This window comes from Diabrotica undecimpunctata, chromosome 7, assembly GCF_040954645.1.
Source record: "Diabrotica undecimpunctata isolate CICGRU chromosome 7, icDiaUnde3, whole genome shotgun sequence".
In the NCBI taxonomy this organism is placed as follows: Eukaryota; Metazoa; Arthropoda; class Insecta; order Coleoptera; family Chrysomelidae; genus Diabrotica; species Diabrotica undecimpunctata.
The window spans coordinates 75,386,820-75,414,577 of NC_092809.1; the positions used below are offsets into that span (position 1 = coordinate 75,386,820).

A 27,758-nucleotide genomic window follows, 5' to 3' on the forward strand; every position below is an offset into this window, starting at 1 on the left:
GAACTCAATACTCTTAAACAAATTGCTTTCAATGATGGTTATGATCCTAACATTATCTATAAGCTTCTAAATAGAGCTAAACTAAAAATTGCAGAAAAGCTTGCATATTCATCACAATGTTTTCTTCAACCTACTGCTTCAAATAACACCAGATATTTCTCCTTCACCTACATTAGCAGCATTTCCAATAAAATATCTAAACTTTTTACTTCTACAATCGATAACATCAAAATTTCCTTCAAGTCACACAACACCTTAGGTTCCTTCTTAATCAACACCAAAGATAGGATGAACACACTTGACAAAAGTGGTATTTACAAATTAAAATGTGATGATTGTGATGCCTCTTATGTAGGTAGAACCATTAGAAAGTTATCCACTAGAGTTTCAGAACATTTGAAAAGACCAAACTCTTCAAGTTTTGGTCAACACTTATTATCCAGTAAACACAATTTTAACATCAACACTGGTTCATCTATCTTACATGACATTAGTAGAAAGAAAAACTATATGGAGTTGGATTTATTGGAAGATTTGGAAATTACAAGGGAAACAAATGAAAACTCTCACTGTCTTAATACTCAAATTAATTTAAATTGTACTAAATTTAAACCTATTTTTAAAAACTTTATTACAGCTTCACCTCGTGGGGGACCCAGCTCGACTGTTTAGACTTCCTGCACTGAGTACATCCATAGTAATTTTATAGTTATACCATTGACTGTGGGTTCAACTGAACTACTTGGATTACACCCCATTTATATACTTTGCTTTCCATTTTGATTTTCAATTATTAGTATTTTAATTACATAGTCAGATCTCTTCCTTTCTACATTACAGATAGTGCTTGGTAGACCATTTTATTGTAGTCAACCACCCACTGTCTAACATATTGTTTAGTCCGCTTCTTGCATTCTTACTTTTCGTCTATTTCAGTTGCTCTCAAACTAACACCTTAATTATTACAGACATGTTTGAGTGTGAGATCTGGATTATTCAATCTACTTAAAAAATATTCTATATAATTTTATATTTCATCAGTGACCTCCTATAGTAGTGTCAGTTGGACTTTTGGTCAATACTTAGTTTCATAGAATTGTAAAAGGTGCAGATCACATATCTATGATTGTGACTGCTCATCCAAGTTGTCATTTGTCACATGTCACCCCAACATTTCCGTTAGATCAGGAGCCATTCTGTCTCCGGCTTCTTCAAGTAATGTAGCCTTCCTTAAATTATTTTAAAGTGTTTGTTTGTCCATTTGTATTGTAGTGTAATGTTTATTTATGTGTTTATGACATCTTGTTCTTGCCGGATAGGCCACAATTGACGAAGTAAGTCTATAAACGTTAATCACATAAAAACCTTTTTTCAACCATAAACTTCGAGTCTTTATCGAAGTTAATCAATTTCTTTGGTTATAAAAAAACGTTTCTTGGCTTATTTCAGATGCCCCTGAAGATGATCTAGGGATCGAAAGTACTTGGGCAAGATTTAATTAAACTGTGCTCGATATATGCCTTTTATCTGATCAAAGTTCATTTATTCGGGCATTCAACCTTATATTTATTTATTCACAATTTGTTCCAGTTCTTCTGGTGATGATGCCAATATAACAGTGTCATCAGCATAACGTAGGTTTTTGATTTTTCTTCCTCCTATCGTTGCTCCACCTTGCCATTCCTCAAAAACTTGACGCAGATGTTCACTATATATATATATATATATATATATATATATATATATATATATATATATATATATATATATATATATATATTGTTGTGATTTGCTTATAATTGTAAATCTACTTATATAGAATGAAATGTAATAAATTTATCTTTATCAAACAAATCAAAAGCAAAAAAAATATCTCAGGGCTGAAAATAATTTTTATATATATATATTTTTTTTTTAATTAAAACGTGGCTTCAAAGTATCTTCTGCTAATTCCATTTAAGAAAGATCAACAAAAAGAAAAAAGAAATACTAGACAATCAATTCTGATATTATAACAATTATTCTTTATTTTAAAATATATCCAATTAATTGAAAATTCCGTTGAGGATAAATCTTACACCATACACTATAAATAGAATAAAAAATATAATCAATCATCCATCAAATCACACATCCCTTAATAATCAATAAAATTTAACTACACATATTTCTAAATCAAATATCTCTTAACATAAAAATTTTTGGAAAGAATTATTGGTTCCTTTGCTTGGATTGTGCCCTGACCTGATCGCAATTTACTTCCCGGATCCTATCAATTTCCCTGCTCGCTATTCCGCCTACTGTTTCTTTTGATAATAAAAGAAAAAGACAAACAGTATGTGAAAATGTCGTGATGTCTTTACCACAATCTCCAAACTCCAAGATAAACAAACTGCTTCCTCTCAGACACAACGAAAATATATCTGTGTGTACTTACACAGTAATGCCTCTATTTCTACTGGCATTCGTCTCTGCTTACCACAATGGCTGCTTAATTTTCCACACAAAACACTAAACACTACTTCTTATAAATTCTAAATTAGAATATCTTTTCTATAATATCAGAAAACCACCAAAACTTAATAAATTTTTTTAGGAGCCTCTCTCAATTCGCGTTCTAGTTTGACAGTCCTTTTGACAGTTCTCTTGTCATCCAACGCATCATCGGATTCTTAGTCCATGAAAATTTTTTTGTTTTTCCAAAAATTACCTGACGTTAAAATACTTTCCTTCAAACGACCTTGAATTCTTTTTTTAACTCATTAAACAATAATACCTACTTATTACTTTCTAATCTATTATAACCGCAAATTTCAAATAGTTGTGTACTAAATCTAACTGCTCATGTCCAAACCGTATTGTCTTTTTTATCGGATAAAACTTTCCAAATGATTTATGATTTTACAACTAAACTATTTCTATATACAGTGTGTTCTCGATTTTTTTATGGTCTTTCTAATTTTAATTTTATCTAAAATTTGGGGATCTTATTAATATATATATATATATATATATATATATATATATATATATATATATATATATATATATATATTGAATAGAATATAGGATATTATGCATCCCTGTCGAACTCCAGATTTTAATTTGAAGTTTTTCGAAACCACATTATTAACGCTTACATTAGCAGTATTATTTACATATAGTTTTTGTAATAAATAGATTAGATGTTCTGGCGTACCCATTTCTCTACTATTTCAATAAAGGCATCTAAACTTCTTAGTTTCGTTACTAGGAATTGCAAGTATTTTTCCATTGATTCAACAAGATTAGTGTATTGTTGCTTAGTTCGAACTATTTTGGAATACTGTTCAATTATTTGGTCACCCTATTTTTAGAACAATATCGATACCATAGAAAAATCCAGCATAAATTTTTGAGATATTGTGCTTACCATGTCCACACTACTATTGAAAAACATGATTATTCCCGTATCGAACAACAATTGTCTTTACGCTCACTTAAGAACCGTCGTGATATGTCAGGAGCTATATTTATATATAAGATCATACATGGATTTAATGATTGTCCAAACCTGTTAAGCCAGATTAATTTTAATGTTTCCCATCAAGCTCTACGTTACCACAATGTTTTCAATATTCCTTTCCACAGAAAAACCTGTGGTATTCTCAATCCATTGGATAGATACATGGGGCTATTAAATATTCTCGATTTTGATATTTTCAATATAACTTTAACTCAGTTCAAAAGATTTTTTTTAGTATATAAGATTGTCAGTCTCATTTTTTAAACTTTTTTATACTTTTTAATATTAATTTTATATTACAAGGAATTTCAAGTTTTGAATCCTGTGATATTGTAATTTAAACTGTTAATGGGGTTATCCCGTGTATTAAATAAATAAAATAAAATAAATAAATAAAAATAAGTACACTGAGGTGTAGATCATGATTTAAGGGATTAATTCTATAATTTTTCTATTCTCTCTAATAGAAAAAAGGGCAAAAATTTAAAATCATACATAGAAAATTGGGTTTCTGTGGTTTACTGTTTTCTACTTTAGTTTAACAAATCGTTTTTAGGTGCCGTCCCAGTCATTCTAGGTGGGGATCAAATTAAACTCGCCTACGATGAAGTCATCCAATGGAAGCGCGCTGCCGTATTTTTACCACGTCCCCGTATTACCGAACTTCATTTCCTTTTACGAGCCATTCCAGACGAAGACGTTTTGTTACTGCGTCGACAAGGGCGTCTTATCTGGGAACGATATCTTGCCTCTGTGCAAAGTACTTTGGATACTATAGTAGCCGTTTTACGAGATAGGCTGAATATTCCAGCCGCAGCTGCAGACACTGTTTTAGCCCTTAGTGTTTTCAATGAAACATTCCAGCCAATACAAGTTTCGGTAAGTATTATTAATATGGATTCTCGGTAAAACAATTTGTTGCTCTAGTGCCTCATTAAGATAGATAGATGTCATGTCACAATATAAATAAGTCACTTATGTATACATTGGAAATAACTAAGAAATAATACAAGAAAACATAATATAACATATACAATAAAAAATAAAAATATAAAAACAAATAATTCAGTTAGGTGTAAAATAGTTTTCATAAAAACGACCACACTACTCAACAAACAAATTCCTGTATACTATAGAAACAGTGTTGCAGCAAGAAGTGTTTTGCTAATAATTTATAAAATGGTTTAGAATTCATTGGCTTAATATCAATATTTTTGTTCAGATTTAAAAGCAATTATACAGATTATAATCTATTGTATTAAGTTGTGTAACACACAATCTTAAATTAGGTATAAAGATTATATATACATATATACATATATATATATATATATATATATATATATATATATATATATATATATATATATATATATATATATATATATACAGTAGACTCCCTCTATAACGAGAAGTGAAATGGCAGACTAATTACCTCGTTATAAGCGGATTTCGTTATATCCAACAACAATAATATTGTGCATACATATGAATATGTAGTTTTCTAAAACATTAACTTTCTATAGTGAAGCCATTCGGAGCAATATAAGATGCTAATAAATATTGTTTGAATGGCGTTTTTAAAACAAAGTTGTTTACTTTTATTGTCAATGAAATGCATTAAAACACAAGAGTTGTTTACTTTTACTGTCAAGGATATACGTTAAAACAAAAAATCTGTATTCTGTAAATATGTATAAAGCGTATAAAGTTATTTTGTCATTTTTGACTGCTTTAAATTGTCCAGTATTCTATCTATCATATTTTCTAAAGATGTGAAACAGTTTTATGCTTCTTCATTTGAGTTTTGTCCTTGGATAAAGTTTCTGACAACCTTTAAAACACTTTTCACATCTTGTCTATTAGGACCTATATTATTAGGTGTGAATGGTCAACCCAATACAATGACACTTGTGAATCATAAATTTTACATTTCCGACTAAGAATCATAAATTGTAAGAAGTTTATTGCGGGCGGCCCGCAGTTAAAAAGGGTATTTATTTATAGCTACGGCCGGGTCAAAACGTAAAAAACACGTTTTTCAATCTTATTTTCCCTCGTTATAAGCAAATTTACCTCGCTATAGAGGGTTATAGTTCAATAGAAATTTCACGGGACATCTAATGTACCTCGTTATAAGCTAAACCTCGTAATAACCGTGTTCGTTATAGAGGGAGTATACTGTATATATATATATATATATATATATATATATATATATATATATATATATATATTATGTTATTATTATTTTTACTTGATTGTGCAAATCAAAAATATAACTTAATTGTTCTCAGGGTGAAAAATCTCCTTATATTAACCTATGTTGTGTGGGTCCAAAGATTTCTTAGTTGTCCTTTATCGAGATAGAGAAAAAAGGATAATAATAAAAATAGTATGTTACAAAAAATTGGTATTCTTTATTTTATTTAAAGAAGAATAAAACAATTATCAAATTTTGCAGTTATCTTATCAATCAGCGTAAATGAATACAATAAAATTTACACAAAAAGAATATTTTAAGTCTTCTTGAAGACAAAACCAATTTAAAGCCAATTTTAATGAATATCTTTAAAACTTTTTATCTTTCTGATTTTTCAATATTTATTTTATTACAAAAACAAAACTTTAAACCATTTTACAAATGAAGTCTACTCTTGAGTTAAAATGGTAGCGACAATGATGTCAACAAACTTCCTTCACAGTTACAAAATTTTCAATTCTAAACAGAAAATCACTGACCTTTCCTTCGTAGATTGTATTTGGACCATACCCAGAATCGTCCACGCTCCACAGCAATGTGATCTGCTACTATTTGCCTCGGCTTTCTTCTTTTCGTATCTGCAATCCTCCTGCAGCGACTGTACGAAACACCTGACTCAATTCTCCAACAATTTACACTTTAATTTTAATTCTCCAAAACACTCAGCTACTTCTCAATGACACAAGGACCTCTTTCTGTCAACTTGGTGCCGCCAAACTATTCGTATTCCAGAAACTGCCCACTTTAAATCCAAGGATATCTTTTCATCGACTTGTAATCTCCTTCCACAATTCTGCTGGTTTAACCCATCTTTTGGAACTAAATACTATTGTCTGGGTTTTCTGCTCGTTTAACTTAAGTTTGTTACAGTTAAACCAGGATTTAAATTTTTCTAATATTTCCTGACTGTAATCAGTTTTACCTCTACATAATAAGGTTGTGTCATCTGCAAAAAGAACACAGTTGGTGTTTTCCAACGCACTTGGTAAATCGTTTATATATATATATATATATATATATATATATATATATATATATATATATATATATATATATATATATATATATATATATATATATATATATATATATATTGTTATGATTCATTTTATCAGCCAAAGATAAAAGTAAAATTACTAAATAGACTATCTAAATAAATTTTCAAGATATCCTGGAGAGTTTTTATGCTATGTAAAAATTGAAAATAATATTGGTTTGCTCTTAATATATTTCAAAGTATAAAATATAATAATTCAAAATATTTCAACTGATAAACTATAAAAGATATTTCGAAGAAATGAAAGTCCATTATCTTTGGATTACCTATAGTAAACAAAATTTAAAGATATGCATAAATTATTTTCTTTGTAAAATATATTTGAGTGAACGTAGTGAAATGAACAATGCGACCGGGTTTTCCAAATGGACTTGTACAGCGAATAAGACAATAGGGTAGAATTTAGAAATTATATTTCTCCGTTAGTTCTTAAGAATTTGTAGAAACTGATTAGTATGTTAATAGTTTTTAGGAAATTTATAATTGTAGGTAAAATTGTTGTTTGTCATCTAAATGGTAGATGGGGATAAGTGTGACGAACTCTGATTGGAGGAGATTAAAAAAGGTGGGATATTTATGTAGGAATGAGAGTTTAGCTAGATTTTAGAGGGAAAAAAGATAATCAGTGGTTTTCCAAGGGTGCAAGGTGAACGGTCGTTGTTCTTTGGCGGTTCCCAAGTGATAGTAAGCATTAGAAGTGAATGTTTGTGAGTTTTCGTGGACTAAGTGTATCCTGACGGAAGCTGATCCAGTAAAATATTGTAAGTCATACTGTTCTACTTATATATTCCAAGAGTCACTGTTCAGACCGGAACGAGAGATTCAGTTTATCGAGAGGAGAAGAGGCTAGCATCTTTTGAACGATACGTGCAACTGAAGGAGATCATTTAAAACGAGAGGCTCGCTATAATTTGTTGTAAGATTGCTGATTACCTAGGGAACGGCTAAGAATAGATAGTGTAGGATACAAGGAACAAGGATTTGGACAACTCATCATCAGAGTTTACCATTCGTCAGTTTTTCTTTATCAACAAAGTTTTTTTCTTTTAATTGCTTCAGAAAAGATAGAAATATTTATCAGGAGATATAGAACTACAATTTTGATTTGAAATTTTAATTTATATAGTATATAACATTAATTTTTGAAGGTTCGCGTACGTAGAGCAAAATTTTGATAATCATTGTATGAGATATTTTTTGTTTAATATATTTGAGTGTGAATTTTATTTCAATATATAATTTTGTAACATATATGTTTATTATTCCGGTATTCCAATAGACCTTACCCATCATATGTAAAGCATAGATATTGGAGCACGAATATAACCCTGAGATAAGAGAATTAAATAGTGTGATAAAATCATAATTGCAATAATCATCATTTAAATAAGTTTAATTAATTAATTAATTAGCTAATTAATTGCTTGGCGCACCTTTGACTTTTAATATCACATTAATATATATATATATATATATATATATATATATATATATATATATATATATATATATATATATATATGTATATATATATATATATGTGTCTATATCAAGCAGAGGTCTCAAAACTGATCCTTGTGGTACTCCGGTTGAAACTGGTAGAGGATTAGATTCTTGATTATTAAATGCAACAATTTGTGTTTTTCGTGTAACATATGATTTTAAAAGATCATATATGGTACCCCTTTTCCCATAGTACTCCAATGTTATCAATAGTGTTTAAATATCCATACAATCAAAAGCTTTTGTAAGATCACACATTAATCCATTAGTAGGTTCACCTGCATCAAGACCGTGAAGAAGATGTTCTATTACTTCTAATAAAGCTTTAGTTGTTGAGTATTTTTTTTCTAAAAACAAATTGAATGCTAGATATAATTGATTTGTTGTCCAAATAATTTGTATATATATATATATATATATATATATATATATATATATATATATATATATATATATATATATGCATCATCTTTTTCTGTTATATGCAGTTGTCTCTTCTGTCTCTTGCCGTCATTGTTTCATCAATATCGTTGCGCCAACTTCTCCGTGGTCGTCCTCTCTTTCTTCTTTCAGGAGTGATCCATTTCAGTACTCTTCTAGGCCATCTATACTCTGGCATTCTTTTAACATGTCCGAACCAGATTAATTGTTTTCTTTCTATGTCATCATTGATATTTCGCTCCATTTTCATTTCGTTTCTTATTTGTTCGTTTCTAACTCTCTCCAGTTTCGATCTACCGCATCTTCGTCTCATATAATCGATTTCTGTCGTCATAAGTTTGTTTCTATTAGCTTTGGTGACGTCCCATACTTCCGAACCGTTAAGTGTAATACTTTGGACTATACTACCGTAAATGTGTTTTTTGGTTTCTCGTCGAATTGTTTTTTGCCAGAGAAGAGAGTTTAAGGCACGGGTTGCTGCTCTGCCCTTGTTTATTCTTTCCTTGATTTCATCTGCGCTATTTCCCTTTTTGTTGAAAATGACCCCCAAATATTTGCAGGATTGCACGCCTTTGACTTTGTCGTCTTCCAAGACTAGGTCACATATTTCATCTGTTTCCACTGAGAGATATTCACATTTTGTCATATTCATGTTTAGACCTGCCACCTCATATTCTTCTTGCAGTTTTCTTACCATATAGCTAAGATCGTAGCTGTCTTCGGCAATTATTACCTGGTCATCCGCAAAGAAAAGTGTATATAGCGTGTGTTCTTCCACCATAATTTGTTATACGATCTTTAATTAAGATTTCAAGAATTTTACGTATTATTGGTACTATGGAAATAGGTCTGTAATTGTCTGGAGCATTTTTATTACCTTTTTTATGAAGTTTTTCTATAAGTTGCTTTACAATCGTAGAGTTGTTTTCTTAAATTTCGAAGTTTGCGATTAAACCAATGAATGCACGTTTTCTGCTATTCACGTTCTTTAAAGTAAAACAAATGCTGTATTCTTCACATACATATCTCATAAACAACTCTGTCATGTTGGTTGAATAGTAAATATATTATTAAGGCAAGATCTTGAAGTAAGTGAAACTCTTGTTGGCGCTTTTATGAACTGTTTTAAGCCGTACTTGGTTAAGAAATTTCGTATTTCACAAACATGCTCTGTGTTTACCTCCATATTTATGTTAATGTCCCCTTATATCAGTATATTTTCATAATTTTTGTAGGCGAAATCAATTAAAGCATATGATTTAGCTTTGAAAACAATAATATCTCCATTACAAGATCGATAAAGTGCAATTATCAAAAAACGATTATATTTAATTTCAACACCACAGAATTCAGCATGCAATTCAATTTTTTTTTAAATCAACAGGCTCCAGTTGAATGTTTACAACCATAGATAGCTACACCTCCATGTAGTCTACTTTCTCTACAATATGAAGAGATAAGTTGAAAATAGCCCAAGTTTATTCTTTGTAAATTATCAGAGTTTAACCAGTGTTCCGAAACACAAAAAATGTCATACTATCCGAAATACAAATATATCCGAAATACAAAAAATGTCATATAAAAAATGCATTTAATTAATCTATCTTATTAGTAATACTTTGTACATTTAAGTGAAACACAGCAAAATCTAATTAAATACACATTATGATTCACACTTCCTTTTGTATACACTTTACAGGAATGTTAGATCGAAATTTCAATAAAAAACCCAACATGGTGTCTTTTTATCGATGTTGGCGACTAACGTGGCTCTTTTCACTTTATTTGCTGCTGTTTTAAACAGCTCCCCTAGCAGATAGTTCCGCTTTTTCGTTTTCTTCAATACCAGTGTGTCCAGGAACCCAGAATTAACTCACTTTGTAACTTTTTCCGATCTGAATCAGATTATGGAGACAGTAGAACAGCCTGTATCCGCCACTGTTTCATTGCCACGATTTACACTGTTAAGCAGTGACTAAAACAAGTCCTTTTAAAACCTGAACGACAAAACTACATCATTTGTTAAAAATTGTATAATCAAACTATCAAATATATTTTTCTTTTAGGTCGCCAGCGAAGTGGAACAGGAAGAAAGTTTAGGTCCCCTTGAACCGCCTTTCGATAGTCCCACATATCGGAGAAACTACAGTATATCATTGGTCCAAGGTCCAGAAATTTGGAACGATTGGGGTGATCCATTTCGGTTATATCCTGCATTACCTATGGACCCTCTTTTATCGTCAGACGCCAAATTCATCGGTTCTGGTCGTGGATTTAGGCCCATAGGTCAAGGTCAGGGCGGTTCTGGGAAAGAATTCTCTGAAGCTTTAGGGGGTAATTCTCCGAGAGAACAATTTACTGTATTACTACTGACTTACGAAAGGGAACAAGTATTGTTGGATTCCATAGCGAGGTTGAGGGGCCTACCTTATTTAAATTCCGTGGTAAGTAGGCGAAATTGTTGGTCTAATTTTTAAACACAAGTAACTCATATAAATTATATATAAATCTTATAAACTCATACACGGCACTGTCTTTTTTTACAATAATAAATGAAGGATTGAAGTAATAAACAAATTAAATCGAATTGAGTGTTGTATACAATTACTGTAATGTATTGCCAAAAATAAACAATGGAAAATTAACAAATTGTTGTCCATTGGGTAGTATACAATGTATTACCGGGCAATACATTCAACTCCGTAATATTTTGTAGAATAGCAAGTGGCATACATGCTCATTTATATTATCTTCTCAAAACTGCACTTGCTGAGAGTTGGGTAGATTAGAGCATGTGATTTTCGATTGTGCAAACTTCCAGATGCTAAACCAAATGTTATACAAGAATCTATAAACAGCAGGAGCTACTCTCCCCACCAATTTAAATGCCATTCTATGTGCACGTAATATAAATTTCTAAAAAATTGTTTATAATCGGCTAAAAATATGAAAATTAATATTTAACCCTTTCGGTACGACACCTATGATAACATAGTGTCGCCATATGCTAAAGTAACAACTGCTAATGGAACGGTATAAAATAAGGTAGGTATTCTTGTCGTATAAGCCGGTAGTGGCATCCCTGGGAGTACTCGTCTTCGTGGTACGGAGGGTCGGAAGTATATGTGTAAATCGGTTCTGACATATTTTATCGTGATATCTCACTATTTACAGGAACTATACAGGAAAAAAAATAAAGAAGTGAAAAGAAAAGTGGCAAATGAAAAAAATGAAAGATGGGAAAAAACATGCACAGAGATAGAACAGTACATAGGAGGAACGAGAAATTCAGAGTCATGGCGCATCTTAAAGTCGCTCCAAAGAAATAAGACAGAGAAAATCAAGATCGGTCAAATCAAAGAAAACGAATGGCAAGAATACTATAAAAAATTGCTAACCGAAGACCGCCCCGAATTCGAAGAACCAGAAATAGACGGAATAGAAATCTACACACATGACGAAATCGAATTAAGCCTAGCTGAGGTAAAAAGAACGATCAAAACTCTAAAGAACAAAAAAGCAGAAGGTCCCGGCGGAATACCAAATGAATTGATAAAAAAACGGATCGGAAAAGTTATTCCGTATGATACATAAAATGTTTGAGAGAGCACTGAATGGAAGACTTACCGGCAGAATGGACCCAAGCATATATGACATCAATATACAAGAAAGTAAATAGAAAAAACTGCGAAAACTATCGGGGAATCAGGATTATATCGTCTATAGGCAGACTGTATGGAAAGACCATAAATGAAAAATTAGAAATATATATACAAGATAAAATCGGAGAAGACCAGGCAGGTTTCACAGCGGGGAAAGCATGCTTAGATCACATTTACACGGTCGAACAACTAATAGAAAAAAGAATGGCCAAAAATAGATCCGTCCATCTGGCTTTTGTTGATTTTAAGAAGGCATATGACTCAATACCTAGAACCAAGCTATGGGAAGCAATGGAAGACATCGAAGTTCCACGAAGATTAATAAACGCGGTAAAAGCACTCTACAAGAATAACGAAGTAGCTATCAAAACGGGCAATAGAATATGCAGTCCATTTAAGACGACAAAGGGACTACTACAGGGTTGCTCCACATCCCCCACCCTGTTCAAAATATTCCTGGAAAAAACCCTGAAACCATGGAAAAGAAAGTGCGAAGGAATGGGTATACCAGTAAGGAACGAATATATATATATACGCTAAGTTTTGCCGACGACCAAATATGGGGATGACCTTAGTTTTATGATGAGAAAACTGGAGCAGGAATATACAAAGAATGGGATGGAAATAAACTTAAAGAAAACTGAGTACCTAACAACGGAGAATACAGAAATAAAACAGCTGGAAATAGACGAAGGTAAACAAATCAAAGGAACAGACAAGTATAAGTATTTAGGCTTCATAATATCAAACAAAGGAACAACGGAGGAAGATATAAAAAATAGACTAGGACAAACAAGATAATGCATACGAAAATGGAACCCGGTACTATGGGATAAGAACATCAGCATGAAAACAAAGAAAAAAATATATAATACCATGACAAGAAGTATCCTCACTTATGGGTATGAAAATTGGACAATAAATAAGAAAACCAAAAACAAAATAAGAGCAACAGAGATGGAATTCCTAAGGAGAAGCTGCAGAGTAACAAGAAGAGATAGAATAAATAACATGGAGATTAAGAGGAGAATGGGAATGAACTCCGACATAATAGACTACATCGAACAGAAGAGGTTAACCTAGTACGGACATGTCAGAAGAGCAGACCAAAATCGGTGGATAAATAGAATAACAGAGTGGAGCCCGATAGGAAGAAGAAAGAGAGGCAGACTCCGAAGATCTTTCAGAGATGAAGTGGACGAAGCAATGAGTAGAAGAAACCTACAGGAAGGGGACTGGCTAAACAGGAAAAATTGGAGAAAACGGTTGAGTGAAGGAATGCAGTGAAAACTGTGGAAATCCTTGTATATATATATATATATATATATATATATATATATATATATATATATATATATACAGTAGACTCCCTTTATAACGAGAACTGAAATGGCAGACTAATTACCTCGTTATAAGCCGATCTCGTTATATCAAAGAACAATAATACTGTGCATACATATGAATATGTAGTTTTCTAAAACATTAACTTCCTATATTGAAGCCATTCGGAGCAGTATAAGATGCTAAATATTGTTTGAATGGCCTTTTTGAAAAAAAGTTGTTTACTTTTATTGTGAATGAAGTACATTAAAACAAAAAAGAGCTGTTTACTTTTATTGTCAATGATATACGTTAAAACAAAAAATATGTATTCTGTAAATCTGTATAAAGGGTATTTTCAAGGATAACATAAACTATTGCTTCTGCAATTGGAAGAAGTCTGTCATTTTTGACTGCTTTAAATTGTCCAGTATTCTATCTATCATATTTTCTAAAGATGTGAAACAGTTGTGTGCTTTTTCATTTGCATTTTGTCTTTGGGTAGTTTCTTACAACGTTCAAAGCACTTTTCACATATTGTCTATTAGGACCTTCTTATTATTAGGTGCGAATGGTCAACCCCCTACAATGACACTTGTGATTCATAAATTGTAAATTTCCGAAGAAGTTTATTGCGGGCGGCAGTTTAAAAGGGTATTTAACAAAAACGTAAAAAACACGTTTTTTGATCTTATTTTCTCTCATAACCAGATTTGCCTCGCTATAGAGGGTTATAGTTGAATACAAATTTCACGGGACATCTCATGTACCTCGTTATAAGCGAAACCTCGTAATAACCGTGTTCATTATACAGGGAGTATACTGTATATATATATATATATATATATATATATATATATATATATATATATATATATGGAAATGTGTTCCATAAAATCAAGTACATCTTGCATCAATAAAAAGTCAGACATAGATAAACTGAGCAACATTTATTGTTACTTACTGGAAAAACATTCAAAATAAAATTAATATCTACCTGTACCCGTACCCACACAAATTACAGTTATATGCATAACATGTTGCATACCATTAAGACAGGTTTAAAAATTAAAATCACCTAAGATGGGCCTCTAGTATTTCTTAAAAAGAAACATGATATTAAATACACCTAATTACTTTTTAATCATAGGATTTTTTCTTTTTGTTCTCTATGTGCCAGAGTTAAAACACACTAGTAAAAGATGACAACAAAATTTTTACTACTTGTACCTAAATTTTAAAGAATTTTAAATGTATTTTGTCCACTATTTTATATTTTATGTGTGTTGTTATTAATGTTGAGTGTCTATGCTTTTGTAAATAATCTCAACGACTAGTAAGTTGCACTGAAGATTTGTGATATTTTATAAATATTTACTTTTTTTTCTTATTATAGAGTCTTGAAAAAGGAACAAAACGATTCCGAAAGCTAGACGAAAAGTCATAAGAGTATTTCATTAACATCCCGGCCAATTTTCTGACTGCAACCCTAATAAACTGTGTTGTTTGTTTATATTGACAGTCACTAATATCCAGTAATTCTTGTATATATATATATATATATATATATATATATATATATATATATATATATATATATATATATATATATTGTCATACTTTTTCTTTCCCAACCAAAGAAAAATAAATAAAAATATTCATCGGAATAAAATTTTAAGATATCAGTATAATCAAATTGTATATAGTAATTTAAGATAAGATTTAGTGTAGATAAGAATAGAAATTTGTTTTTCCGTTTCAAACAAAATTATCAAAAAACCTTTGTTTAGAATTAGAAGACATTTTACCTGTAGGTTAATCTTTTCATTGTTTGTATAGTTGAGTAAAAAATGACCATATTCTAATCTTTTGAAATATGTATAAATGATGTGTTGAAAAAACCAATTTAAGCTATTTAGTTTTCTCTGAAACCGAAATCTAGGCTTTTCCAAAATCATGGTAAACACAATTTAAGCATTTTGATTGGACGGTCGTTTTTAAATGGGAATTTGGGAGTCGATCATGAGACAGGAGAAGTTAGTCATATTTTGGTAATCGAAAGAAAAACAGTCGTTTTGTCTCAAGATAGGGTGTGGTTCGTGAGTTTGGATACCGGCGTAACGAAAAGAAGTGAATAGTTTGAAGAAGGAGATAACAAGTAGATTAAAAGAGGTCCTTGTATCTACCGTGGGCATTTTATGAAGTATATGTGAAAGTATTCTTACGGCATCAAGTTGACAAAAGGAGGTCCTGGTGTCATAAATAAGTAGCTGAGTTTGGAGAAGTGAATGAGGTGTTTTTTGTGTAGTCTGCAGGAGGTTTGCAGAGACGTTAAGAAAGAGCCGAGGTGCCAAAAAGGAGAGATCACATCGTTGAGGAGACTGGACTTTTCTGGATATTTTCCAACATACAACTCAAGAAGAAAATAAGCTATAAGTGTTTGTACAATTGAATTTTATATCTGTGAAGGATCGTTTCGACATCATGGTCATTAGCATTCAAATTTAAGAACTGAGGTTTTGTTAGGCTAATCAAAAGTTTAAAGTTTTGTTGTTTTTTGTTTCAAGTAAAGAAAATTTTAAGTAAAATTGGTTTTTCACGTAATATAAATGTATGTAGCTTTATAATCTTATTATTATAAAAATTTAATTTATTTTCTTGTATGCTGATTGATAAGATAACGACAGAATTAAATAATTGTTTTATTCGTTCATATAAAATAAAGAAACGTAAATCTTTGTAATATAATATATTTGTATTCTTATCCTTTCTTCTCTATCCCGATAAAAGACAACTAGAGAATCTTTTGAATCCATCGAACACAGGTAATATAAGGATTATTTTACTTTTGATAACAAATAAGTTATAATTCTTTTTTATTGGCTCAATAAACTAATATTAAAGTCAAAATAAACAATCATAACAATATATATATATATATATATATATATATATATATATATATATATATATATATATATATATATATATCACTATTTGCAGATTCACGGTTATTTGATTGATTAACAACTTACTTAGTTCACTATGATACGCGGTTAACTTTTAATTCCTCTGGTGTGACTACTCACTACGAGTAACTAACGATTTACTAATGATCTCTTATTATTGACCTCGATTCCTAGTTTTATATCATGTCAATCTGTGATGAATCGCTTTGTTACTGTGGCAATTGTTCTTGACACTATTGTGCTTAGCTTGCAAGGTTCCGCTTGCTGCAACTAATGTATTTTTATGACAGACACGCATATGGTGTACAATGTGTGCTCTAGGTGTCTAATTGTACTAAAATTTGGTAAACAACTATTTCATTTTTTAAAGTATTCTTAAATCGTTACATTGATCTCAATGTTCCTAGGATATATATTTTGTACATCCTAGATTTACTAGGATGTGGACGGGCGCGGACAGCGCTTCCCACTCAGGTCGTTTCCCGTCCTGAAACATTAAACCTATTTATGTCAAAAATATATTATTACATTTTTTAATTTTGCTGTTCCTTCATAAATTTTTGTGGAAGTAGATTGAATTACACTGTGTATACCATCCAACGGCTTTTTTTATTGTAAATTAAGCAACACTAAAATAAACATAAAAAGTGATCAAATCGCACCTAACAGTATATCGTTGACACAGTAGGAGGCATAAAATTATCACCGATAAAACTTACTGATTATCACCGATGGGGAATTTACTATAATTCCCCATACGTAAAAAGTCCTCTATTGTATGTGTTTGACTTAAGTCTCTTGCCGTCTACCGGGCACAGACATTTTTAGGGTTAAAGGGGTTAAGGGGTTAAAAAAGAATAAAATAATTATATAAAAAAATAATAATTAAAAAACAATTAAAAAAAAAATAAAAACAAAGAAAACACATACACACAGAGGGTCTAACCTCCGAGGTGTTAAGTCGGATTTAGATCTTAGCGCTGTGAAAAAAATATTATTTTAATATTTATTAGTATTTAGTACAGTGTCACCTCGACATAAGACTTTAATTCGTTCCTCAACCTTGCGCGTATCTCAAAGCAATTTTCCGCATTCAAATTAATTAATCCGTAAACACCACCTCAGTTGTTTTGGTTAAGTGTTTTTGAATAAGAAAAATGTATTTACAAGAAAAAACATTTATTTATGAATAACAAAAAAATATTCTATAAAAACATAATAAAAGAAAAAGTGAAGTGCTTACGGAAGCGATTAATTTTGATTACTGATGTTCGCTTTTTTCGTCACATGGTAAAGTCTTACGGTATCACCAATAATCCCTCATTATTTTTGTTACAATTATTAATGAAGCCCTAAAATATATCCTATTTATTTTCAATATATCTCAGCTCAAATAAAACGAGTTTTTTGTCTAGTTCGTTATCCGTTGAGACGTCTGTTAAGACAGGTTATTTCTTTTGGAAGCTAAACACGCTTTGATATTATGTTACCGCCAATTCTCCTTTTCTCAATATAAAAAATTATCATTTTTACGACCACAACTGGTCATAAATGTTTTTTCCTAGTACCAACCGCTTCACTAATTTTTTACAAAAAAAAACAATTTTTTGTCTGGTCTAGAAATGGGTGAATAATGTTTATTTGTTCTCGGAACTCGTAAAAGGGCAATAAATCTTTTAGTTTTATTGTTTTATTATTATGCATTTTCTTCATAAATTTATAGAAAAAGTAGCTTATTATAACCAATCGTTGGAACGTTTAAAGTTCGTTGAAAACCGTTGAAATTTGGCGACTCTTTTTGCTATGTTATATTGAAACGGCATTCAAAGACTCTGTTCCCGGTCCCCGTCCGAGTGCACCGGCAACACTGCTAATTCGAATAACCAAAACTCAAATAAAAAAAAGAAGAAACATTTAAAGAAGAAGAAGAAAAATCTAAAAAATTCGTTTTTTTTGTAAATTAGCTGAAGGGAGTAAAAAAGGGCATAAAATATGTTGGTTCGGTGTCGGCCGAACAAAAAAAGAGCTATTTAACCTATCAACTACATCGTGAGGGGCTTTGTTAATCTATAATTTTTGAAATTTTACATCCCAATATTCCTCTAGAGCAGCGATTCTCAACCACCGTGTCGCGACACACTGGTGTGCCGGAAGAACCTATCAGGTGTGTCGCGAGATTTACGAATACGCTATTTTTATTTATATTTTTTTACTTGTTATAATATACCAATCATGCATTCAACCATTTTTTTTAACTATTAGGTATATACCACGTTATACCAATCAACAAAGTGCCAATCCGTAATTGTTTCATCTCTGTTTTTAAAATTTAACCGACATAACTTGCGTTATGAATAGTTGAGCAAAGCGAGATATCTTGTTTCTTATCTTTAAGACGGAGCAACACGTGACATACACCGTGCATTTTCTGCAATGAAAAATATAAAATCTAGCTACCTGTCTCGACTACTTGATGTGGACAGCGAGATAAGAGTGTGTCTGTCTACAATTCGTCCTCGGATAGATATACTTTGCAAAAGTCATCAGGGTCCAATTTCACACTAATTTTATGTATTCTTTCTGTTTTGTTTTTTGCTTGTTATGTTCTTACGAAATAAAAAGTAATATGTTTAATATATTCATCTGTACTTACCTACCACTAGCAAAAATTTGTACATGTAAGGGTGTCGCAAATCTGTAAGGAGTACGTTAGTGCGTCGCTGAGTAAAAAAGGTTGAGAACCGCTGCTCTAGAGGGTTAAGAAAGGGATGGTAAACTCTGCCTCTCCGTTCCGCTCATATTTCCGCCCTTGCAAGGGCAATAACTATATTTCTTTCTATTAAAAAATTATTTGATGTGAACAATGCACAAGCAGAATTGCTTATAAAGAGGAAGGAGAAGAAATTATTTAAACCTGCTATTGAAAACAAAGTTCAATGTAAAGATATTGTATATAACAACGATTAAAAACTATCAGCTGAAATCTTATCTGACGTACACGGGCCTAGTGACAACTGAAATGACAACAATTACTTTGATTGTATACTAGCATCGAAATTCTAATGGTTCAGACCCATTATACGAAATCCCATCCAGACCTTATGCGAAAAAATTCGTACACGCAGTATTCGAAAATACAAAAAACTGGATTTTGAGCGAATTTCTTCTAATTTCGCATGCGAATATGCTCGAATGAATTCGAAAATACGACCCCTGGTCCGGTCTCGTCAAAGTTGAAAACTTGCTGTGGGATGTAATCTCTAGGCTTCTATTAGTTCGGAAAACATTTTGATGTAAACCTCAGTTGCCTTCATATCCGAACTTGCTGCCTCACCATGCCTAACGATGAAGTGGATGCCGGTCCTTTTCCTAAAGTTGTCAAAATCAGCCCTGACTAGCTTTAAACGAGTCTTCCGTTTCTTCGTTTGTGCAAGTGTGTGGGATCTGCTTCAGCAAATCACCGTAAAACGCTCGTAACTTCTCACATATGATGCTTTGTGTTAAGGTTCCTTTTTGAAGCTGCTTCATCTGCTGCTGTGTTACCCACACCATCAGTAGTTTATCCATATTTTCATAGAGAGATTTATGTTGTTAGATGACGCCTTAATGTGAGAAGCCATTGAATTTGGAGTTATATGATCTCTTTGTTGCTGAGAGTTTTAATATTTGGAATTTTAGGTTTTCTACAGTCTGACTGTGACCTTAACTTTTGATCTCTTGCTGCATTTGATGTATAAATGAAGTGGTCTCCGACTTGGTTCTTACAAATATGAGTGATTGTGTAGCATATTTCCACTCTATATCATAAAAACAATTAAGATTTTAATTTTGCACTTTAAGAATTTTGTTTTAAAATTTTCGAACGAGAATAATCTAAATGTTTATTTATACTACCAGATTGATTATCTAACAAGATAGATACTGCCCTTATTTTATTTTGCTTTGCTCTCAATCACGCATGAATTTTAAAATAATATCCGGACGAAACATCCAAATAAGCGGGGAAAAGTCGTGAAAATCTATCAGTGAATCAGTTTTTTATTTTCTTGGATGTCTAGAGTCGGTAGCATTATGGACGTCTTTAAATTTGGGTTTCTTCGTTTAATTTAAATTAAAAGACAGAACAAAATAGCGCCCACCTTCAGAGACTCCTCATTACCTAATTATTATTTTACAATTGTAAAAAATGGTTACTGTTTCTTTTAGGTTGTGGTTTGGAACTCTCCAAGGCCGCCTAGTCCCGAATTAAGATGGCCAGACATTGGAGCTCCTGTTCATGTCATTAAAGCAGCTAGAAATTCGCTTAACAATAGATTTTTACCTCTAGAAAACCTAAAAACTGAGGCGATATTATCCGTGGATGATGATGCCCATTTAAGACACGACGAAATATTATTTGGCTTCAGAGTTTGGAGGGAACATAGGGATAGAATTGTTGGATTTCCAGGAAGGTACGCTGATGCACTAAAAAAATATTATGTTGCTTTGGCACAACGTAACATGCTTTTTAGAATTATTTACCTGTTCATTTGTTTTTAGATATCACGCCTGGGATTTAAATACAAAAAATAGCTGGTTGTACAACTCAAACTACAGTTGCGAACTAAGTATGGTGCTTACAGGTGCTGCATTTATCCATCGCCATTATCTTCATCTATATTGGAAATGGTTACCGCAAGCAATAAGAGACAAAGTTGACGAATACATGAATTGTGAAGACATCGCCATGAATTTTCTTGTTAGCCATGTAACCAGAAAACCCCCGGTTAAGGTTACTTCGAGGTGGACTTTCAGATGTCCAGGATGTCCTCAAAGTTTGTCCGAAGATGATACGCACTTCCAGGAGAGACACAAATGCATTAACTTTTTTACGCAGGTATGATTTTTTAATCTTTTAGAATTTACATTTAGGGTCAAGTGGGGCAGTTATGAGACATTGGGACGGTACAGGATGGGAGGACAGATCCTTAATCAAACAGAACCCGTGGGTATCGTGCATTGAACGTTACCGTCAAATCTGACTCAGAGTATAGCGTGGATCTGCACAACCGAATATTTCGATTGCGAGTGCGTTTGGCGCTTCCGCTGGATTGAGGTGGAAACGAGTATAAGTCTGCGTGCGATTGAATTCGCATATTCCATTTTTTTTTTTTTTCTTAGTGCCCGTTACCCAGAATATCGGAAACTCTGGATAGAGTTAAGGAAGCAAATTTTATCTCAACCATCGATTTGAAACAGGGATATTTTCAAATACCCAGTGACAGCATTCAGCGTATCCGGAAAAGGCCATTTTCATTTTAAAACCACCCTATTTGGACTGCATTCCGCAGGAGCAACTTTCCAACGCCTACTGGATAAGGTAATACCTCCCGATATGGAATTCGCGTTTGCCTACTTGGATGATATCGTAGTAATATCTAAGACGCTCCAAGAGCATTTAAATCACCTACATGAAGTCTTCCGAAGACTGAAAGAGGCCAGACTACAGCTGAACTTCGAGAAATGCACATTTTGCCAGTCAGAACTCAGGCGGGTGTCAGAACACTTAGGACACGTGGTTGGAGCAGAAGGAATAAAAACTGACCCGGAGAAAATCAACGCTATAACTGAACTTGCAGCACCGAGAAATGTGCGTCAACTCCGCCGGTTCCTAGGAATAACATCATGGTACCGCCGCTTCATAGAGAACTATTCGACAATAGCAGGACCGCTAAACATGCTTCTGCAAAAGAAGATAAGATGGAAATGGACCGATAAACAGGAAAACGCGTTTGAAGAACTTAAATCAAAACTTACATCGGCCCCACTATTAGCATGCCCCGATTTTTCGAAAACATTTTACCTGCAAACAGATGCGTCGAACTGCTGACTAACACAGAAATACGACGGCCAGGATAAAGTAATCGCATATGCTAGTCGAACCCTCACACCGACCGAGACAAAATATTCCACAACGGAAAAAGAATGTCCTATCCATCGTGTACGGGATAAAGCAAATGAGGCCATATATAAAAGGATACAATTTTAAGGTCATATCAGACCACTAATCCTTCAAATGGCTGAAGAACCTTAAAAACCCGTCAGGTCGGTTAGACAGGTTTAGTTTAGAACTGCAACAGTACGATTTCGAGGTAATATATAGAAAGGGAGTCCTCAACAAGGTAGCAGATGCTTTGTTACGACAACCACAAGAAAACCAGAACGAAGAACCAGAGTTGGAATTATTAGCATCAGAGCTGGAATCATGCAGTTGGTACGATAATTTATATAGGAATGTACTCCAGAACCCAGACGATTTCCCGGATTTACAAATATCAAACGGGATATTATATAAACACGTTTGGAGCAGCCGTAATTTAGCCGACCCAGAGTTTAATAACCCATGGAAATTATGCGTAACAAGATATAAAAGGAAAGATATTTTGGAGAAAAATCATGACTCGACCACAGCAGGCCATTTAGGAATGGCAGACTACGTTAGAGCCTGTACGAAATGCCTCCAATATAAACAATCTCAAATGCAATTAGCCGGGAAAATGCAACCGTCCACTGTAGAAAAGCCTTGGCATACTGTGTCAATTGATTTAATGGGACCATTCCCAAGATCTGCAAAAGGGAACATTTTCTTGATAGTCATGCAAGACCGGTTTACCAAATGGGTCGTCGCCCAGCCAATAAGAGCAGCATCTACAAACTCCATCATCGACACTCTACGATCAAAAGTAGTTATGCAGTTCGGTATCCCGAAGAAAATCATCTCGGACAACGGCGCGCAGTTTACAAGCGGCAAGTTTAAGGCGTTCCTAAAGTCCTATAACATAAATCACATTCTAACACCGCCGTACTCACCTCAATGCAGTCCAGTAGAACGAATGAACAAAGTACTGAAAACGATGATAGCTACTTACGTGAAGGATAACCATAAAGACTGGGACAAATTCATACCAGAATTCTGCTACGTCATAAATTCGTCAAGACACGATTCAACAGGATTTTCACCAGCGCTTCTTAATTTCGGCAAGGAACACGCTTTCGAGGACCAAAAGAAACATTACGATATAAGACGAAGAGACTGGCGGCCAATAATATTAATTGGCTTAAATTCAAGGAGATTGAAATTTTTTTTGTTAAATATTCTTTCCACGAAGAAGCTCGTGAGATAAGTCTAGAAAAGAAACGTGGAAGACCATCATCAGAACTTTATCAAAATTTTAAAGAATCACTTGTGTTGCTATGGCCAGATGGGAAGCCAATACGAGATAAAAAACTTGATCTAAAATTTTTGCTTAGCCTTATTCCAAAACATGCCAAAGAGTGTTACAAAAATTGACTGGTGATTCAAATATGGTAGATGATATAGATGGGTTAAATGGACCTCTTGATTTGTATCTTGAAGATGATCAACTTTGGTAAGGTCTTATAGCATTTTTTGTTTTTATACCAGACTACAGTTTCATAAGATAGTAAGTATCCTATGAAACAACATTGTTGTTATGTTTAGTTTTACAATGTAGTTTTGTCATAAAACAATAAAAATATTCCATAAACTACATATTATGTTTTAATTCGCATAAACCTCCCAGGCGACAGTTTTGGTTAGTAAACGATTTATGCAAATTATTAAAATGTTAATAATGAAAAAAGCAATACGCCACCTATCGCCATTTTTGTCTATATCAGCTAAAATATCATTTTATAATTATTGAGACAATATTGAGACATATTTAAAAGCTGACATATTTTAAATGTATTTAATTATCATCTAAATTTATAGAGTGGTGAAAGTGTTAGAGGTTTAATCGATAAAGTGCTATGACGGGAGCAGGTTCTAGTACTATTTCTAAAATACGCCAAGAAGCTGCGGAAGGAGGATTGAGGTCCGAAAAAAAAAACAAGAAAACGTACCAAAAGTAGTGAACAGCAGAAAGTTGACTTACGACGCAGTAGTCTTTTTCCTTTAAAAATTTACCGCCGACTTTGAACTGCCGCTCTCCATCAAGTGTGTAAGACTTAGAGAAGAAAATGAGTCACTGACAATCGTAGAATTGTTAGTTTATTTTCTAGAAACAAATTTCTGTAATTGGTTTTATTGAAAATTTAATATAAAAAAGATTTTTGTATTAAATTTAACAGTAGAAATCATTATCAAGGTATGCTTAGAACCATTTTACAATATCCTAGGACATCCGAGAACAATGTACTCACGATAAACGAATATACTTTGCATAAAAATTGATAGTATTATTGTCTTCTAGTATGTTTTCACATATTCCTATATTCAACATTCTTCATTATCACTATTGAATTGCAGTTATCTGAGTACATAACTATTTAGTTTTCAACATTAGAAATCCTAAGATTTTCTACTTGGCGAAACTAAATTCAAACATTTACCACTGTGCTTCCTACAAATTGCAAAGGAGACATATTGATGAATTAATCAACAAGGGAATCTACAATTTGCATTCCATGTGTCGTTCATCACGGCAAATTCTTAGTGAATTACTGTCTAGTACTCGACTGAGTATAGAAATATAGTAGAAAGACGGTTTTAGATTTAATTTCAATGCAGGGCACCTGCCATCCGCTTATACGAGTTTCAACATAATTAGGTCTTATCAAAGCGGAATATGCAGAGGCTCTGAATCAAACTTAAATCTCTTCCATCGTAGTACAATAATTATAAAATTAATTATATACATACGTTACAACGCCATCTAATAACAACATCCTAAGATTTCCTACTTGGCGAAACTAAATTCAAATTTTTACCACTGTGTTTTCTACAAATTGCAAAGCGGACAAATTGATGAATTAGTCGACAAGGGAATTTTCAATTTGCATTCCACGCTTCTTTCATCACAATTAAGTTTTCGTTAGCTCTGAAAAACTTAGTAGTTATGTAGAATCTCACATTGCTATGAAAATTATTTACATCTCTATGTATATTTATAAAAAATTTGTAATATAAGTAAGTAACTTTTCAATTGTATAGCCTAATTTGGGATGTAGCGTCGTTGGAAGAAGACATAAAATAAATTTTTAGCTACATGCGATATTTCTAAGGTTACAACTGTTTTTGTCCATTTTGACCTGATTACAAATAAATTAAAAATTATTAAGACATTTTCAATCGGTAATTAGGAAATGTGCACCATTTTTCAATCAGGTAAAACTTAAAACATAAATAACGAACCTGTTACTCCTGAGCTCCTAATGAATAAAAATGTTTATGCTGTTCCTAATGTAACAATAAAAAAGGTATCAACATTTAAATACACACCTTTTTATAAATAGTTTGATTTACAATTTTTCTTTTTATTTATTTTTTTTTTATTTTTCAGGTATTTGGATACACGCCATTGCTAAATACACAATACAGAGCTGATTCTATTTTGTTTAAAACTAGGATACCTCATGACAAACAAAAATGTTTCAAATTTATATAGATAAGCCTCAAAACCAAAAATTCAAAGCTAGACTAAGTATTACGTATTTTTTATCTACATCTGAGTACAATTTGTATATTATTCAACATTTTTGTAAAGTGAATTTTTAATTTATTTTGTAAATTGTAAACAGTGTAATTTATTGTGATATATTATGACTTTTTTACTGTTTTAAATGTGCCATTTTTTCAATAGGCGAATAACGATTAATATGTAAATAAATTGTTGAAAATATTCTTGGTTATTATTAAAATTAACCTAACCCCTTATTTTCATTGGCCAGAACCCATAACTCCGTCTCCTACACCGATAGTTCAGTCGGGTTAGACAAAAAAAGGCCTAATCTTGCATGGCGAGCTGCCCCAAATTTTATTATTCTAACCTTTAGGTTTGTGTTGTGTATATAGTGTACTATTACACGGCGTGGAAGCTTGGACGTTAACAGTCAGCTCGTTACGACGTTTAGAGAGCTTTGAGATATGTGTATTTCGTCGTATGCTGAAATTTCCATGGACCGACCGCGTTAGAAATGAAGAAGTTTTAAGGCGTATGAATAGAGAACGTTAACTCACAGAAATTGTCAAGAAGCGTAAAACGTCTTATCTTGGACACGTATTTAGACACGACAGGTATAACTTCCTTCAGCTTATTATAGAAGGGAAAATAGAAGGCAGACGCGGCCCGAGTAGACGACAAATGACCTGGCTGCGCAACATCAAAGATTGGACAGGATTAGACTTTCAAAGTTTAATAACGAAAGCCCAAAATAGGGAAAACTTTACAGAGTCATCGCCAACCTTCGCTAAGAAGACGGCACCTAAAGAAGAAGAAAAACCTTAACGTCAATAGTAGTGTAAATTTAAAATGGTGACTGAATTCCACCGTTGTGTTAGCCGCCATCTTGAATTTAAAGGAGAACAGTTTTTGCTCAATATCTCCGCCATGTTGAACTTTTCGACAAACGTGATAAGACCTGAAATTGTTGCAAATACGATTTCTTACAATTTCTTTTTGACAAATTTTTTTGTACGGTCGATATTTTTCCAGTTAGCGGAAGGCATAATAATTATTGAATCATCTCGTTTAAAAAGGATGAAGAAGTACGAAAGATTTTAGTAGCTGAGCCATTGGTGCATAAAAGGCGTGCAAAAAGATTTTATGAAATAATGAACGATCCTGTTATATTTAATGGTATAGCGTGTTTTGTATTTGATATGATGCAGAATTAAACTTTGCCTCGTACTGCCTTATGTTAAGCATTTTATTCCCAGTACTATCTGGGTATTGCACCCCATTATGGTTTAAAATCTAAACAGGATAAAACTGATGTATCATTTTATATATCGGGCAAGGTATGAAGGGTAATTTACAGGTTTGTAGTACCTAATACACCACTTAACTGCTTTTTGTGCCTCGAATCCAGCCATAAAGAAAATTAATCTATTTTATGATGGATGCAGTGCTCAAAACAAAAACTACATTATTCTCTCAATGCTCAGTAAAGTGGCTCAAATGTATGACATAACAATTAATATTACTTTTACCGTGCGAGGGCAGAGTTATTTGCCAGTAGATCGTGTTTTCGGAAG

The 27,758-nt window shown here is 32.5% G+C and overlaps 1 protein-coding gene across 1 annotated transcript in view; it reads left to right on the top strand.

Annotated features, from left to right (window-relative positions):
• botv (exostosin like glycosyltransferase 3) overlaps window positions 1–26,397 on the top strand; it is a 48,921-nt gene extending 22,524 nt beyond the window's left edge. Inside the window, exons 5-9 of the mRNA XM_072537556.1 lie at window positions 4,062–4,384; window positions 10,836–11,213; window positions 20,927–21,171; window positions 21,260–21,596; window positions 26,065–26,397. Of these exons, the coding sequence (XP_072393657.1) occupies window positions 4,062–4,384; window positions 10,836–11,213; window positions 20,927–21,171; window positions 21,260–21,596; window positions 26,065–26,169 (1,388 nt within the window). The 3' untranslated portion in view covers window positions 26,170–26,397. The remainder of the gene's footprint in view (window positions 1–4,061; window positions 4,385–10,835; window positions 11,214–20,926; window positions 21,172–21,259; window positions 21,597–26,064) is intronic.
• The last annotated feature ends 1,361 nt before the right edge of the window (window positions 26,398–27,758 follow it).